This window comes from Mytilus trossulus, chromosome 7 (genome assembly GCF_036588685.1).
Source record: "Mytilus trossulus isolate FHL-02 chromosome 7, PNRI_Mtr1.1.1.hap1, whole genome shotgun sequence".
NCBI classification, from domain to species: Eukaryota; Metazoa; Mollusca; class Bivalvia; order Mytilida; family Mytilidae; genus Mytilus; species Mytilus trossulus.
In genome coordinates, this window is record NC_086379.1 from 76,161,703 (window position 1) to 76,175,171 (window position 13,469).

The window sequence follows — 13,469 nt, forward strand, 5'->3', positions numbered from 1 at the left end:
CCAACACATGTTGATTCAAACTTTGCAATACAATGATGATGTGGAAGTCTGTAGGCTGACCTAGCTGCATATTTTCTTTTGAACTGGTATCGTCCACATTAAACATTATTTATTTATACTTGAAGGCTTGAATGCCACAAGTGTAAGGGTTTTGTGTAATAATAAATATATTTGTATAATTTTGTTATTCAGGTAGAAGGTGAGTAATCAATACTGCATTTATAAAAGAAAATACTAAAAGATATCTCAGTTTAGTCATTTTAGTTGACTTGACTTGACACATGGTACTCAAATAAAAAAAAAGAATCGATTAATGAATCAGGAGCAACACATTTGTTCACACAACACATGAAAAAAAATATACTTGATGCTTTTAATTCTATGAACTGACAGTAGTTCATAATAAAAAGTTCTTTTAACTGATCTCACCTGTGTTGGGGGGGGGGAAAGACAAAGCATAGCACGTTACACTAAAATTTATGAATTTGTGTCTCGATTAATTTACCATTAAAAATATGAAATTTTATGTAAAAAGGTCCTTTCAGCTGGTAGAACCCATACAATATTCATAGATTACTGTAGGTTTTATCTTTGTTGCAGGCTCAAGCAGCTGGTTGGGGAGAAACAAATAATCAGTGGAATTCAGCAGCTGGCCAAAAACCAAAGACGCCTTCATGGTCTGAGGACCCCAGTGTTAAGGTAAGGCTGGGAAACCCTGTTGTTGGTGTGGGTACAGTCTCCTCCTCCCACTTGGGTCAAGATGGGGACAGGTATTGGAATCGCCCACCTGAACAGGGTCCCAACCCAAAAGGTACCTTCAACTGGGGTGAGGCAGACATGGTTTGGAATACGTCTGATTATAATAAGGTAAGATCACAGCCAGTATTTGCATGAGTCACAAGCCTTTGGAGATCCTCATAGTCAACCTCCCCATTTTAATCCATTATGAGGATCTCAGACCAGCGTTGATTCCCCTGGGGAGGAGGATGCATGAGTATTAATCTAAATGTTTGTTGTTGTTTTTTACATAATTGTTGACAAACAAGCTGCAGTCTCCACATTGTTTTTTCTTTTTTTCTTCATAACTTAAAAAATGGGTTGTGCATAGTGAGATAGATAACATATTTTTGATTTTAGTTGGGGATAATGCTGAGATGGTGGTGCATATTTATTTTCTTTATAGATTGCAGTGTAATTATTTAATATAAGTTACAGGGTAAATTGTTTTTACTAACACCCATTTCTATTTTAGTTTTTCACAGAAAAATGTTCAGTTTATAACAAAACTCAGCACAAAATCAATATTATTCAGGCACTTTTGTTTCATTATGGTATTTTGGTGTCAGATAGTGAAATAATTTTGTGTTAAAGACAGTAATTTTTATAAGTGAAGTGGTCTGCAGTTGATTCAAAGAGATATAAAATACATCCAATTTGCATTTTTTTTTATAAAATATATTTTTATTGAAGGCAAATTCGGTCATATTTTAAAATTCATATTTGTCATTTCAAAGGAAGGAAGCTAAAACATTATTTTATTTGGTAAAATCCTATTTTTTTAATCTCTGTTAGCCAAAGGGGGAATCACTATTTGTCTCTTAAAGTACCATACAGAAATAACCAGCACTTGCAAGTAAATATATGTCTATGGTATGGCTCCCTGGTCAAACTAAGTTAAAATTGTTATATAAAAGTGATAGAAAACATGAATCATTGATACTTTTATAAGTTTTATAAGATATTATATAGAAAACATTAATCCTCAAAACTCAAATGGTTTAAAAAATGGTGAAATATTACCAAGCTTTCATTGTTATTGGAGTTGTCTTTTTGTTTTTGAAAACATATATAAATTGGGTTCAATGTCAAGCTTTTAAACTGTTTCAAACCTTGTTTAGAGTATTTTGTCTCAAATGCTGACATTTTCACAGACAATGTATATGTATGCATTGCTTAATTTCTCCAGACTATGATGACTGCAACTTTAATGACAAATTTTAACAGTTGGCTTAAAGGATTTAGGAATTTCAATTAAGGATTTTCTTAGGGTCCATCTTTACTCTTGTTAGTTTTTCTAAAACAAAACTTCAGTTTAAGTTGGGCAAAGAATTGTATTCTCCAAATTTTGTGGGTATTGGAAATATAAAGTTGAAAAAATGGTGGATTTCAAGTTTTTGAATTTTATAGTTGATAAAATAGACAGTATAAGCACGGATAAAGGGTATTTTTCCACGAGGGGGGATTTTCAGCTTGGGAAGGGCCTGAGAGGTTGATGCTGATTCTGGCAGGGTCCTGATGGATTGGTGTCTTGTTGCAGGATGACATGTTCTGGAATGAGGACAAGAGTACTAACTGGGAAGATACAGACATGGGAACGTGGATGGATGATACCCAAGAAAATAATTCTACTTGGAGCAGTGCCTCTGGTTGGATTAGGGGAAAGAAAACTTTGATCAAGGTAAACAAAGGTTAAGGAAGAGATACTGTAGCTTGTTTGTCAAAAGATTGTTTGTTGTGATGTGATGTGATGTGATAAGGAATGACATGTGTTATTTATTTACAGGGTGGTGCTAGCCGATTTCCAGGTGGGAATCAGCCTCAGATGAGGAGTCGTATGATTCAGCAGCTAATGGAGCTTGGTTTTCAGGTAATGTTCACATATGGACATCCAACTTTTTTAATTAAGATCATAAGTTGATTTTTAACTTTGTAATTCATGACTTGGATACTCACAACAGAGTCTACTTTTAACAATTAATTAAAGTAATGGTATTTTCCAACAGTCTACTTTAAATATTAAATAAGTAAGTTTAAAGAAAACATCTGGTAAGTCAATGAGAATTGTAACAACTTTAACACATATCATTTACATTGAGATTATGTGGCCCTGTCCCTGCATTCATGTTTCAAAGTTTGTGATTTTGTCAGTTTAAGGGGAACCATTGATGATAAGTAAATGATATTTGGTATGCAGTTCCCAGGGTTATTAATTGGCCGTGCACCTTCAGTCATGGTTAATTGACTTCAAATGTTATGCTTAGTTAACATACTAAAATATTGCCATTTAATTTCAACATTCCCATTTTACTATCAAAATAACTTCCAGTCAAAGCAGATTTCTGGGTTTCAATAGTTTAAGTAACTAGGTAAAATAGATAGCTTAATGTTGGGATCCTATGTCTAGTGTCTAAGGTTGTAAATAAATAAGTGTTTTATATTAATAATATCTTACTTTATTTGATATGTGAGTGCCTCTATTTAATTTGGTTACACTAAAATATACTTATGTTAATTCAAAGTAAAAAGAAGCACTCGCTTATCAGGTAATGTGAGATATCAAAGTATAAAATTAAAAATAATAAAAATAGCATATTATTTAAATGAAGTCCAGTTTCTCATTGAATAATTTTATATATTGTGACGAAACATTCTAAAATAAACACTATGTAACATGGTATGTAAATTTGACATTCTTCCAAAAAATATCTGGAAAGAAAACAGCATACTTGAAACATTTAAAGTTGATTGATTTTTGCCTTAAGATCAACTGGCCTATGGCCAAACATTATACAAATACATTATGGTATAATAATATTAAATTAATAAGCAGTCCAATGTTAAGAAATATAAATTATTTTGTTTTGAAAGTTTTATTGCTCATGTATTTATGACTTATGATTTTAATTTGTAAACACTACAATTATTGCAAGTGGGGATTTAAAAGTATTTGAACTAATAAGTTTAATTGTGTCTGTGTTTCAGTAAATAGAAAGTTGGCACAATCTTGATGTTGTTTCCCATTAATTTTATCTTTAGAAGCACAAAAATAAACACATTTGGATTTAATAACCTCCAAAAAAACAAGCATTTTCAAAGTACATGTCCATTGACCTGTCCAGTGATATATGTAACAAATATTTTTTTGCAAAATTCACATTAAACAAAATTCACAATAAACATCAGGTACATCTTAATATTTTTCCTGTTAGGATTTAATTAATAAAATCATATTCCTAAACAAATATGCAAAAGTCTAAAAAAAAGTTTTGACTTTATTGAAAACGAGATTAAATGTTTATTTTTAAATTATTTCCTTGTGTTTTAAAGAAAATCATATGTTGAGCATTACCCTGTCTCACCAGGGGGACCTGGGTGGCCCAGTGGTCTTACTAGTTACTGTAATCACTAGCCAGTCAATACTGAGGTTGTTAGTTTTGAACCATGCTTTTGCGAGTGCACTTGAACCAAATCTTAATTGACTCAGATTGTCATTTTTCTATCCAATCTTGGAGGTTTTCTTCAGGCACTTCAGCTTCCTCCACAAATACAAACTGGCCGCCATGAAGTAGCCCTAAAGTGGTGCCCAAAAGTTGCGTTGAAACACAAAAAATCCATCAAAACCTGTATAACCGCTCATATTCATAAAACTCCTTAATTAGTAGCACTTAAATGTTTTCATAAACACTTTGTATGCAATTAATATAGAGTTAAAAATTTGCTGTTTGTTTTATAGATTCACAAAGTCTTGCCATTTAAGATGAATAATGCTTTTCTTGGATAACTAATATGTTTAAAAAGATCCACTTTGAAATCAATACTATCATGATAGACCAATGAAAGTAATAATGACCTAGTTATACTGTTGTACAAATAAGGACATTCAAACTTTTATCTATATTTATTTGATATCTTCTTTAAATACGATCATACAGCTAGCTAGTTTACTGTCAAAAGGAAGTGGGCTATAAAAGCAGATGTACGTTTCTTTTGAATTTTGTCTTGCTTGTTCAACTTAAAATATTTTATGTTCTATTTTTTTTAACAGAAAGATGAGGCCGGGCAAGCATTAATAAGCAACAATATGAATTATCAAAGTGCTCTCGGTAAGTATATACAAGGTTGATATAATTTTTTGTCATAGAATATAAAGCACAGGTTAGTCACATCCTTACACTGGTATACATATACATAGGGTTCAAATAAGTATGGGTCAGACCTCTTAGATTAGTTTATTCTAGGATTGGACTTTTCATTTTTGAATTACAACCATTCTTTACACTGTTGCTTTATACAGGACCATTGAATTAATTGACGGTGTACTTTCACTGGAAAAAATGGTCATTATTAAGAACAAATTTTCACCCTGGATTTATAATCCACTAGTGATTGCTCTTTCATGTATTTTCTCCATTGGATAGAAATTCCAACAACTGAATATCATATTTAAAGTCATGTGCTTGTGAACCTCTATTTGAGTTCTGTTGTAGTATTTAGCACCTGTCTTTTCATGCTATTTGCATAGTCATTGAAAGTATAAAAAAAAAAATCCAGATCTTCCCTCAAAAGATGACTTTAATTTTGATTTTTAAGTGCAGACAATTTTGAGACTGGAAATAACTTGTGACACTGTTTGGTTAATCTATTAGATCTTAATATATTTATACTGATTTTATGACTTGCAGGGAATTTTTTTTAAATATTAATTGTACAGCATCATTGAACAAATGTCTACTTAAGAAATTTATCAAATGAATGACTGTAAGCATAACATTGCATTGAAAACTTGCATTTAATTTCTCTTCTGTTAAATTCCACAGCAAAGTTTTGTTGTTTAAAAAACAGACTGTACTTTATAATAGTCATGTTGTTTATGCACATCAACAGTTTGTTGTCCTTCTTTAAGATTCTTGATTGTTTTGTCTCTTGATTAATTTCTACAATTTAAACTGAAATCCTTTGTTTTAAGTATGTGTGTGTTATAGCGCATTGCCATGTAAATTATCTACTGTAATCAAATGTTGCATTTTCAATTATTTTATAAATAATTGATTGTATGCTAAAAAGGGGATGTAGTGATAAACACATTATTTCAAATATATATAAACCTGTTACATAGAACTCAATGTATTTTCAGCTGAACTTTACAAGCAAAAAGGTGCTACTTATAGAGATGATGTATTACTGGAAAGTGCCAAGTCCAAAGTGATAAGTGATAATGACATATCAGATACTCAGCAGGAAAACAATCCATTTGTGCCTAATCCAAATACTCCTTTTCCTCCTCCACCAAATGCTCAAGCGTTCAAGGGACCTAGTCAGCCAGTCTCTAGTCAAACTAGTATTATGCCTCCGCAACAAAACAAAAAGCCTGCCGCTGGTCGAGCTCAGGCTGTCGCACAACAAATGGCCCAACAACAGATTCTCCAGCAGTTACACCTTGCCGTTAAGGCAGGATTAATCAGTCCACAACTTCTCAACCAGCAATTGCCTCCGTATATGTTGGTTCTACTCCAGCAGTTACTACAGCATCAGCAGTGTCTACAACAGCTTATCACTACCCAACAAGTCCTTCAAAAGAACAGTGTCTCTATGAACCCAATGGTTCAACGTCAACAACTTGAACAGGTCAATATGAAAATTAATACGATCAAACAACAAATTCTTATAACCCAACGTCAAATCCATGATGCTCAACGTCTTCTTATTAAACCTCAACCAACAACAACTTCACAATCATCAACGGAGGATGCCATCTCCACTATCGAGTCCAGTCTCTCAAATCTCAACATGCCCAACAGTCAACCTCAACAATCTAAACTTAGTCAGTGGAAGAAACCCACAGAAAAAGAGTCCAGTCCAGATTCTGGTGCTAATGCAGAATATAGTGCTTTAAATAAGGCCCCAGGCTCGTCTAAAACTAGCCAGGCCTCATCACAGTCAAGTCTTCAGTATGGTGGTCTTGGTCTGACCCAACTTGGAGGAGATTCCACCTGGTCCAATGTGCCAGCAACTACATCTGGGTCCCAGAGTTGGCCTACAATCAGTGTCTCATCAACAGGCCCCACATCTACAATTGACGAGAATGGGAAAGATATTAAAGAATCTCACTTACCATCTACATCATCTTCTCTCACTATTAATGATGCAATACCAGAATTTGTACCTGGTAAACCTTGGCCAGGAATTACTCAAAAGAGTGTCGAGGATGATCCACATATCACGCCAGGAAGCTTCTCTCGTTCTCTCAGTTTAAGTGTCAATACCATCAGAGATGATTCTTTAGGATCATTAATCACTAAAACCAGTCCAAGTGAGTCCCTCCCGCCTATGAATCCTAAGAATATGTCCCAGAAGTCGTGGAGTGGAGGCGATTCCATGGCTCCAACATCTTTCTCCAACGAAGTATGGGGAGTGCCATTACCAAAGAACAGTGCCATGCAGCAGCGTCCACCACCAGGTCTGAAGCCTAACAACTGGTCTGGTGTTAATCGTCAACATTCCTGGGCAGGAACCAGAACTGACCCATCTTCTTTCAATTCAGGTAAACTAAAAATCTATAAATGTCTTTTCAAGGCAGCTGAAAAGAGAGTTTCTTGTTTAAAGTTACTTGATATTCAAATTATTAGTCACAAATAACATGTAAGATGATTTAGTCTTCAGTGTATTTATGGACTGTCCATATATAGTATATCAGTAAGAAATGAATTAAATTGGCCAGCCTTATACTATTGCATAACTAAAATATGGTCTCATCAGTTACACAAATCCTTTTATACAAGAAAAACCACCTTAGTCTTATGCTGTTTGGTCTTATGATACAATGCCAATTGGATTTAATAGAATAAAAAAATAAATATAATACTTTATAGTGTGTTGGTTTCTTGAGATATGTGTGAATGAAAGATGTCATGTGTAGTGTCTGGCTAAATCAAAATTTATTTGCAACCTCTCTTGCCATGTAACCCGGAAATACTAATATAAGCAACATAATCCATGATACAGATTTTCAGCTCTAAGAGTGGAATTCATTCTATAATTAGTAACACTTATAGAAAATGAAGAGACAAATCTTATAAATCACATTGACCTGCTTATTTTGCATTATTGACATAATAAAAAAATAATGAACAGTGTAGCTTGTATCTTAACTGCATGTTGGAAGATATTTTTCAAAAGTTTAAATAAGACATATTATGACTCCAACAAACAAGATTAACAATTATTTTCATATATACATTTTGTATCAATGAGTTGATGATGTGTTTTTTACTTAATTTTTACATTTTTTGTTATTTTTACAGGGAACATGTCTAACTGGGATGCAAGGATGTCAAACAATATTACTCCTTGTTTAATCCTGAAAAATCTCACTCCTCAGGTAAGGTGACTTTTATAGAAATCATTGTGAGGTTGATAATAAATATGTGAAATGTCAAGATGTATTCATAATTTAAACCATGTAAGGATTATTATAAGTTGGTACAGCCTTTACAATGAGCAAAACCCATATTGCTTAAGTCATGGTAAAGGGCCCTGAATTGACATATGCATAATATGTATAACAATTCTAATGAGAAAACTCACAGCCTGATTTATGTTAAAAAAAACACAAGAAATAAAAATATGTTATTGAGCAACAAAAGACCACCACTGAATTATTTCAGGTTTACATACAAGTTATTTACAGGTTAATGTATTGACAGGAAATGGTCACAGCCACGTTGACTTTCAAATAAAGCAATATCTTTTTGCAAAATCATAGTGCTACCTGGTTGATATTGTTATATCTTTTTGGACCATTACAGATGTAGTTATATCATGTGTAGTATTGTTCTGTTTAAACCTGTCTTATGATTAATTTATTAAATGATTCATGTTTGCTTAACACCTGTGATTATGAGGGAAGATTTAAAAAAAAGAAAATACAAATCGATTACAATTCAATGAAACTCGTTTTTTTAAAGAAGCAAAATGAATGTATCCTAGTTTTTTATACGACCGCAAATTTTGAAAAAAATTTCGTCGTATATTGCTATCACGTTGGCGTCGTCGTCGTCGTCGTCGTCGTCCGAATACTTTTAGTTTTCGCACTCTAACTTTAGTAAAAGTGAATAGAAATCTATGAAATTTTAACACAAGGTTTATGACCATAAAAGGAAGGCTGGTATTGATTTTGGGAGTTTTGGTCCCAACATTTTAGGAATAAGGGGCCAAAAAGGGCCCAAATAAGCATTTTCTTGGTTTTCGCACTATAACTTTAGTTTAAATTAATAGAAATTTATGAAATTTTGACACAAGGTTAATAACCACAAAATAAATGTTGGGATTGATTTTGGGAGTTTTATTTTCAACAGTTTAGGAATTAGGGGCCAAAAAAGGGCCCAAATAAGCATTATTCTTGGTTTTCGCACAATAACTTTAGTTGAAGTAAATAGAAATCAATGAAATTTAAACACAATGTTTATTACCACAAAAGGAAGGTTGGTATTGATTTTGGGAGTTTCGGTCCCAACAGTTAAGGAATTAGGGGCCAAAAAGGGACCCAAATAAGCATTTTTCTTGGTTTTCGCACCATAGCGTTAGTATAAGTAAATAGAAATCTATGAAATTTAAACACAAGGTTTATGACTATAAAAGGAAGGTTGGTATTGATTTTGGAAGTTTTGGTCCCAACAGTTAAGGAAAAAGGGGCCCAAAGGGTCCAAAATTAAACTTTGTTTGATTTCATCAAAATTGAATAATTGGGGTTCTTTAATATGCCGAATCTAACTGTGTATGTAGATTCTTAATTTTTGGTCCCGTTTTCAAATTGGTCTACATTAAGGTCCAAAGGGTCCAAAATTAAACTTAGTTTGATTTTAACAAAAATTGAAACCTTGGGGTTCTTTGATATGCTGAATCTAAAAATGTACTTAGATTTTTGATTATTGGCCCAGTTTTCAAGTTGGCCCAAATCGGGGTCCAAAATTAAACTTTCTTTGATTTCATCAAAAATTGAATAATTGGGGTTCTTTGATATGCCAAATCTAACTGTGTATGTAGATTCTTAATTTTTGGTCCAGTTTTAAAATTGGTCTAAATTAAAGTGCAAAGGGTCCAAAATTAAACTAAGTTTGATTTTAACAAAAAATAAATTCTAGGGCCTCTTTGATATGCTGAATCTAAACATGTACTTAGATTTTTTATTATGGGCCCAGTTTTCAAGTTGGTCCAAATCAGGATCTAAAATTATTATATTAAGTATTGTGCAATAGCAAGTCTTTTCAATTGCACAGTATTGTGCAATGGCAAGAAATATCTAATTTCACAATATTGTGAAATAGCAAATTTTTTTTTAATTAAGAGTTATCTTTCTTTGTCCAGTATAGTAAGCAAGAAATATCTGCAAGAATTTTTTTTAATTGGAGTTATCTTTCTTTGTCCAGAATCAACTTAAATCTTTGCTATATACAATATACAATGTATATTCACTTTTTACTACCAACTGATAAATTTAAATAATCTTTACCATTCAGTGATAACAAGCAGTTTTTTTACATCATGTATTTAAATGAGTAGTAATTGTTGCAAACTCCATTAGAATATTTTAATTGAAATTAGTTTTGGAATAAGGGGAAGGGGTATGTGAATAAAAAATTGGGTTAAATTTTTCTCATTTGAAATTTCATAAATAAAAAGAAAATTTCTTCAAACATTTTTTTGAGAGGATTAATATTCAACAGCATAGTGAATTGCTCTAAGAGAAAACAAAAAAATTAAGTTCATTTGAATACATTCATTCTGTGTCAGAAACCTATGCTGTGTCAACTATTTAATCACAATCCAAATTTAGAGCGGAATCCAGCTTGAATGTTGTGTCCATACTTGCCCCAACCGTTCAGGGTTCAACCTCTGAGGTCGTATAAAGCTGCGCCCTGCGGAGCATCTGGTTCTCATTTCAAATTCTAGAGAATTCATGTATTATGGGAGAAACATTTCATTGTTTTAATAGACAAATAAAAACAAATATTCATTACCTTTACAGATAGATGGATCAACATTAAGGACCCTCTGCATGCAACATGGTCCTCTAGTGTGGTTTTATCTTAGTTTGAACAATGGCCAAGCCTTAGTCAGATACCACTCAAAGGAAGAAGCATTCAAAGCACAGAAATCGCTCAACACATGTGTATTAGGAAACACAACCATAGTAGCTGATTTTGTGTCCGACAATGAAGCGGCTAGATTTGCCATGACAGCCCAGTCATCTAGTCAGTGGCAGTCGCAACCGCAGCAGCCTAATAATTCTGCGTACCGCCAAAACAGCATGGGTGTTTGCAATGATTCCTGGAATCAACCAGCTCAGGCTAACCATATGGCCAATAATTACAATTCGGGGGGAATGTGGGGTAATGGTGGAAGTGGTCTTTGGGGAGGTGACGACCACAATGCCAACTCTCTGCTCGGCAATATGTTGGGGGAGTCGATGTGACTGCCTCGTGATCTCTATATAAAAGCGGGTTAATTGTGGGGCGGATACAGTATTCCATTTGTTAACCAATGTGTTCTGAGTTGTTAGGTCAGAGATACGGACCAGCCCCCAACGATGCAAATACTTTGGTGCTCAATGCTTCCAAGAAGCACAGCACATTTTATTTTTTCATTACTTCCAATGAAGTATTTTAGTCTTTCATAATTCCTTGTTCTTGTCAGGTGGGCTTGGTCATGATAACCTCCACCTAACAACTCTAATTTATTGAAGGGTGTATTTAAGTGTGCACACAACCTCATTGTTTTATTTATGTCAAGACTTCTCAAAATGCCATGTGTATTATAAAATGTAAAAAAAAAAAAAAAAAAAACTATAAAAAAAAATAGATATAATAAGTATATTGATGTTTATTTTTAAGATGTGTAAACAAACTACTGTGATATTGTCCACCAATCATCTGTGGGTGACTGTGATTCCACTTGTAGTGCTAGACGCCCACCCCCTAACGACACTGTGCCTACCTCAGTTTACGAGGAGAAGTCTCGCTAACTGCTGTCAGGTCGTTTCCATATCTTAAGCATAATTGTTGAGGCATTATATCAAAACATAGGATCTGGAACTCTGCCAGAAATATGTCGCAGCATTTTAGATTTTTTGTACATTGTGATAAGGATCTTATAATGGCAAGATGTTGTGTTATAGCATATTGTGATTGTACCTGCTTGTGGTACAGTGATAGAAGATTAACCATGTGAACACTTTGTAATTCCATTTATATTTTCCAGCTTTTAATTGACCAATTATCATGTTAAAGATTGCCAAAGTCTATGTAAGGTACTGAGGATCGGCAGCTTTTATCTATAAAGTGATCCATTTTTGACATGACATACATATTGTGCTCGTAGCATGCTTTTGAATTGTATTAAAATAAATGATCATCCAAAATTTTGAGTATTTGTAGTTGTTTGTAAGCTAGACGTTTTGTGGTAAGTTATGACTTTCTGACAAGTTTATAAGCATTCCATGACTAGTGTGTTCATCAAGCAAATATCACACCTGCATCAAGAAGTTTCTATAGTATTTTTACTTTTGGTAGATCTCCATTTCTTAATGACTTGTAATTTTAAATTTTGTGTTCATTTTATTTTCACAAGTGCTACTATAATAATGATGATATGGTTGATTTGTATGCCCTGTAAGAAGTTACTAATGTAAACCTCAAACAGTATTGTACAAACATGTTTATAAACTTTGATGCTTGTAGAATTAGACTGATATTATTCATATAATTTATGGCAGGTAGTTTTCAGTTTTCTATGATATACTGATTTGATGGATATTTATTTGAAATGAATATTTATTTTCTGAAGTGCTCAAGATGAATGTAATTAATAAATGCACTAGAGTAATAAGATTTATATATTTATTTTCTTGTACATGTTTTTAATTTTCATTAATACAACTAAGTCACAGGGATTATGGAATCCTAAAAATTACTTGCCATATTTACATTTAGCAGTTCGTGGTTTTCTTATGTTGTAAGAACAGGTTGATATTGAGCTTTTTTTTATAGCTGGAAACATCTGAAAAATCAGGGAAAAAAGCAAATAAATCAGTTGTAGAATGGAGATATTCATTCTTGTTGTTGTAAGAACATTTTGTATTATGTGCTAATCTTGAGATTCTAGTGAAGCTACTATAGATGATCATTCTGATGTCAGGTGTGAAAAAAGTATGTTCAAACCAAATACTGAAATCCTATGTGTTTTATCTGTGCAGTTTTAATGTAAATACTACTTAATATTTTATTGACCAAATACTGGAGAGATTAAAGAGTCAGAAAGGATAACTTATTTGCATGATGAGTTTAGCTTGATTAGTCCAAGATTTTATGTATGATGATTGTGACATTCTCCAAATTTTATTTCTAATATTCAGTTGTTGTGTATCAAATAAAGGTTAATGGATAAAAACACTATTGTCAGATTTTTTAAACTACCATATAATGTACAATACAATATTAAAATAATGAGATGCATTTTAATTGTCAATGAGACAACTATCCATCAGGAAACGGGGACGTATATGTCACCTTGACACCAAATACAAGACAGATTAACAATTATACAACAAACAAACAGTTATAGAATGTAGAACAAAAAAACACAAATATTCAAATTTTCAACCTGTTGAAGAATGGTTTGAACAGAAACAAATA

At 32.8% G+C, this 13,469-nt stretch overlaps 1 protein-coding gene across 7 annotated transcripts in view; it reads left to right on the forward strand.

Annotated features, from left to right (window-relative positions):
* The window catches only part of LOC134725833 (protein Gawky-like), a 35,165-nt gene extending 21,941 nt beyond the window's left edge, over positions 1–13,224 (forward strand). For 4 of the 7 annotated variants that reach the window (XM_063590044.1, XM_063590045.1, XM_063590043.1 and 1 more), the window contains 7 exons: positions 601–867; positions 2,318–2,458; positions 2,564–2,647; positions 4,826–4,883; positions 5,915–7,321; positions 8,082–8,158; positions 10,805–13,224. In XM_063590044.1, the coding sequence (XP_063446114.1) occupies positions 601–867; positions 2,318–2,458; positions 2,564–2,647; positions 4,826–4,883; positions 5,915–7,321; positions 8,082–8,158; positions 10,805–11,251 (2,481 nt within the window). In that variant the 3' untranslated portion in view covers positions 11,252–13,224. The remainder of the gene's footprint in view (positions 1–600; positions 868–2,317; positions 2,459–2,563; positions 2,648–4,825; positions 4,884–5,914; positions 7,322–8,081; positions 8,159–10,804) is intronic. The other 3 variants (XM_063590048.1, XM_063590047.1, XM_063590049.1) reach the window with 3 other exon arrangements.
* Positions 13,225–13,469: the final 245 nt, after the last annotated feature.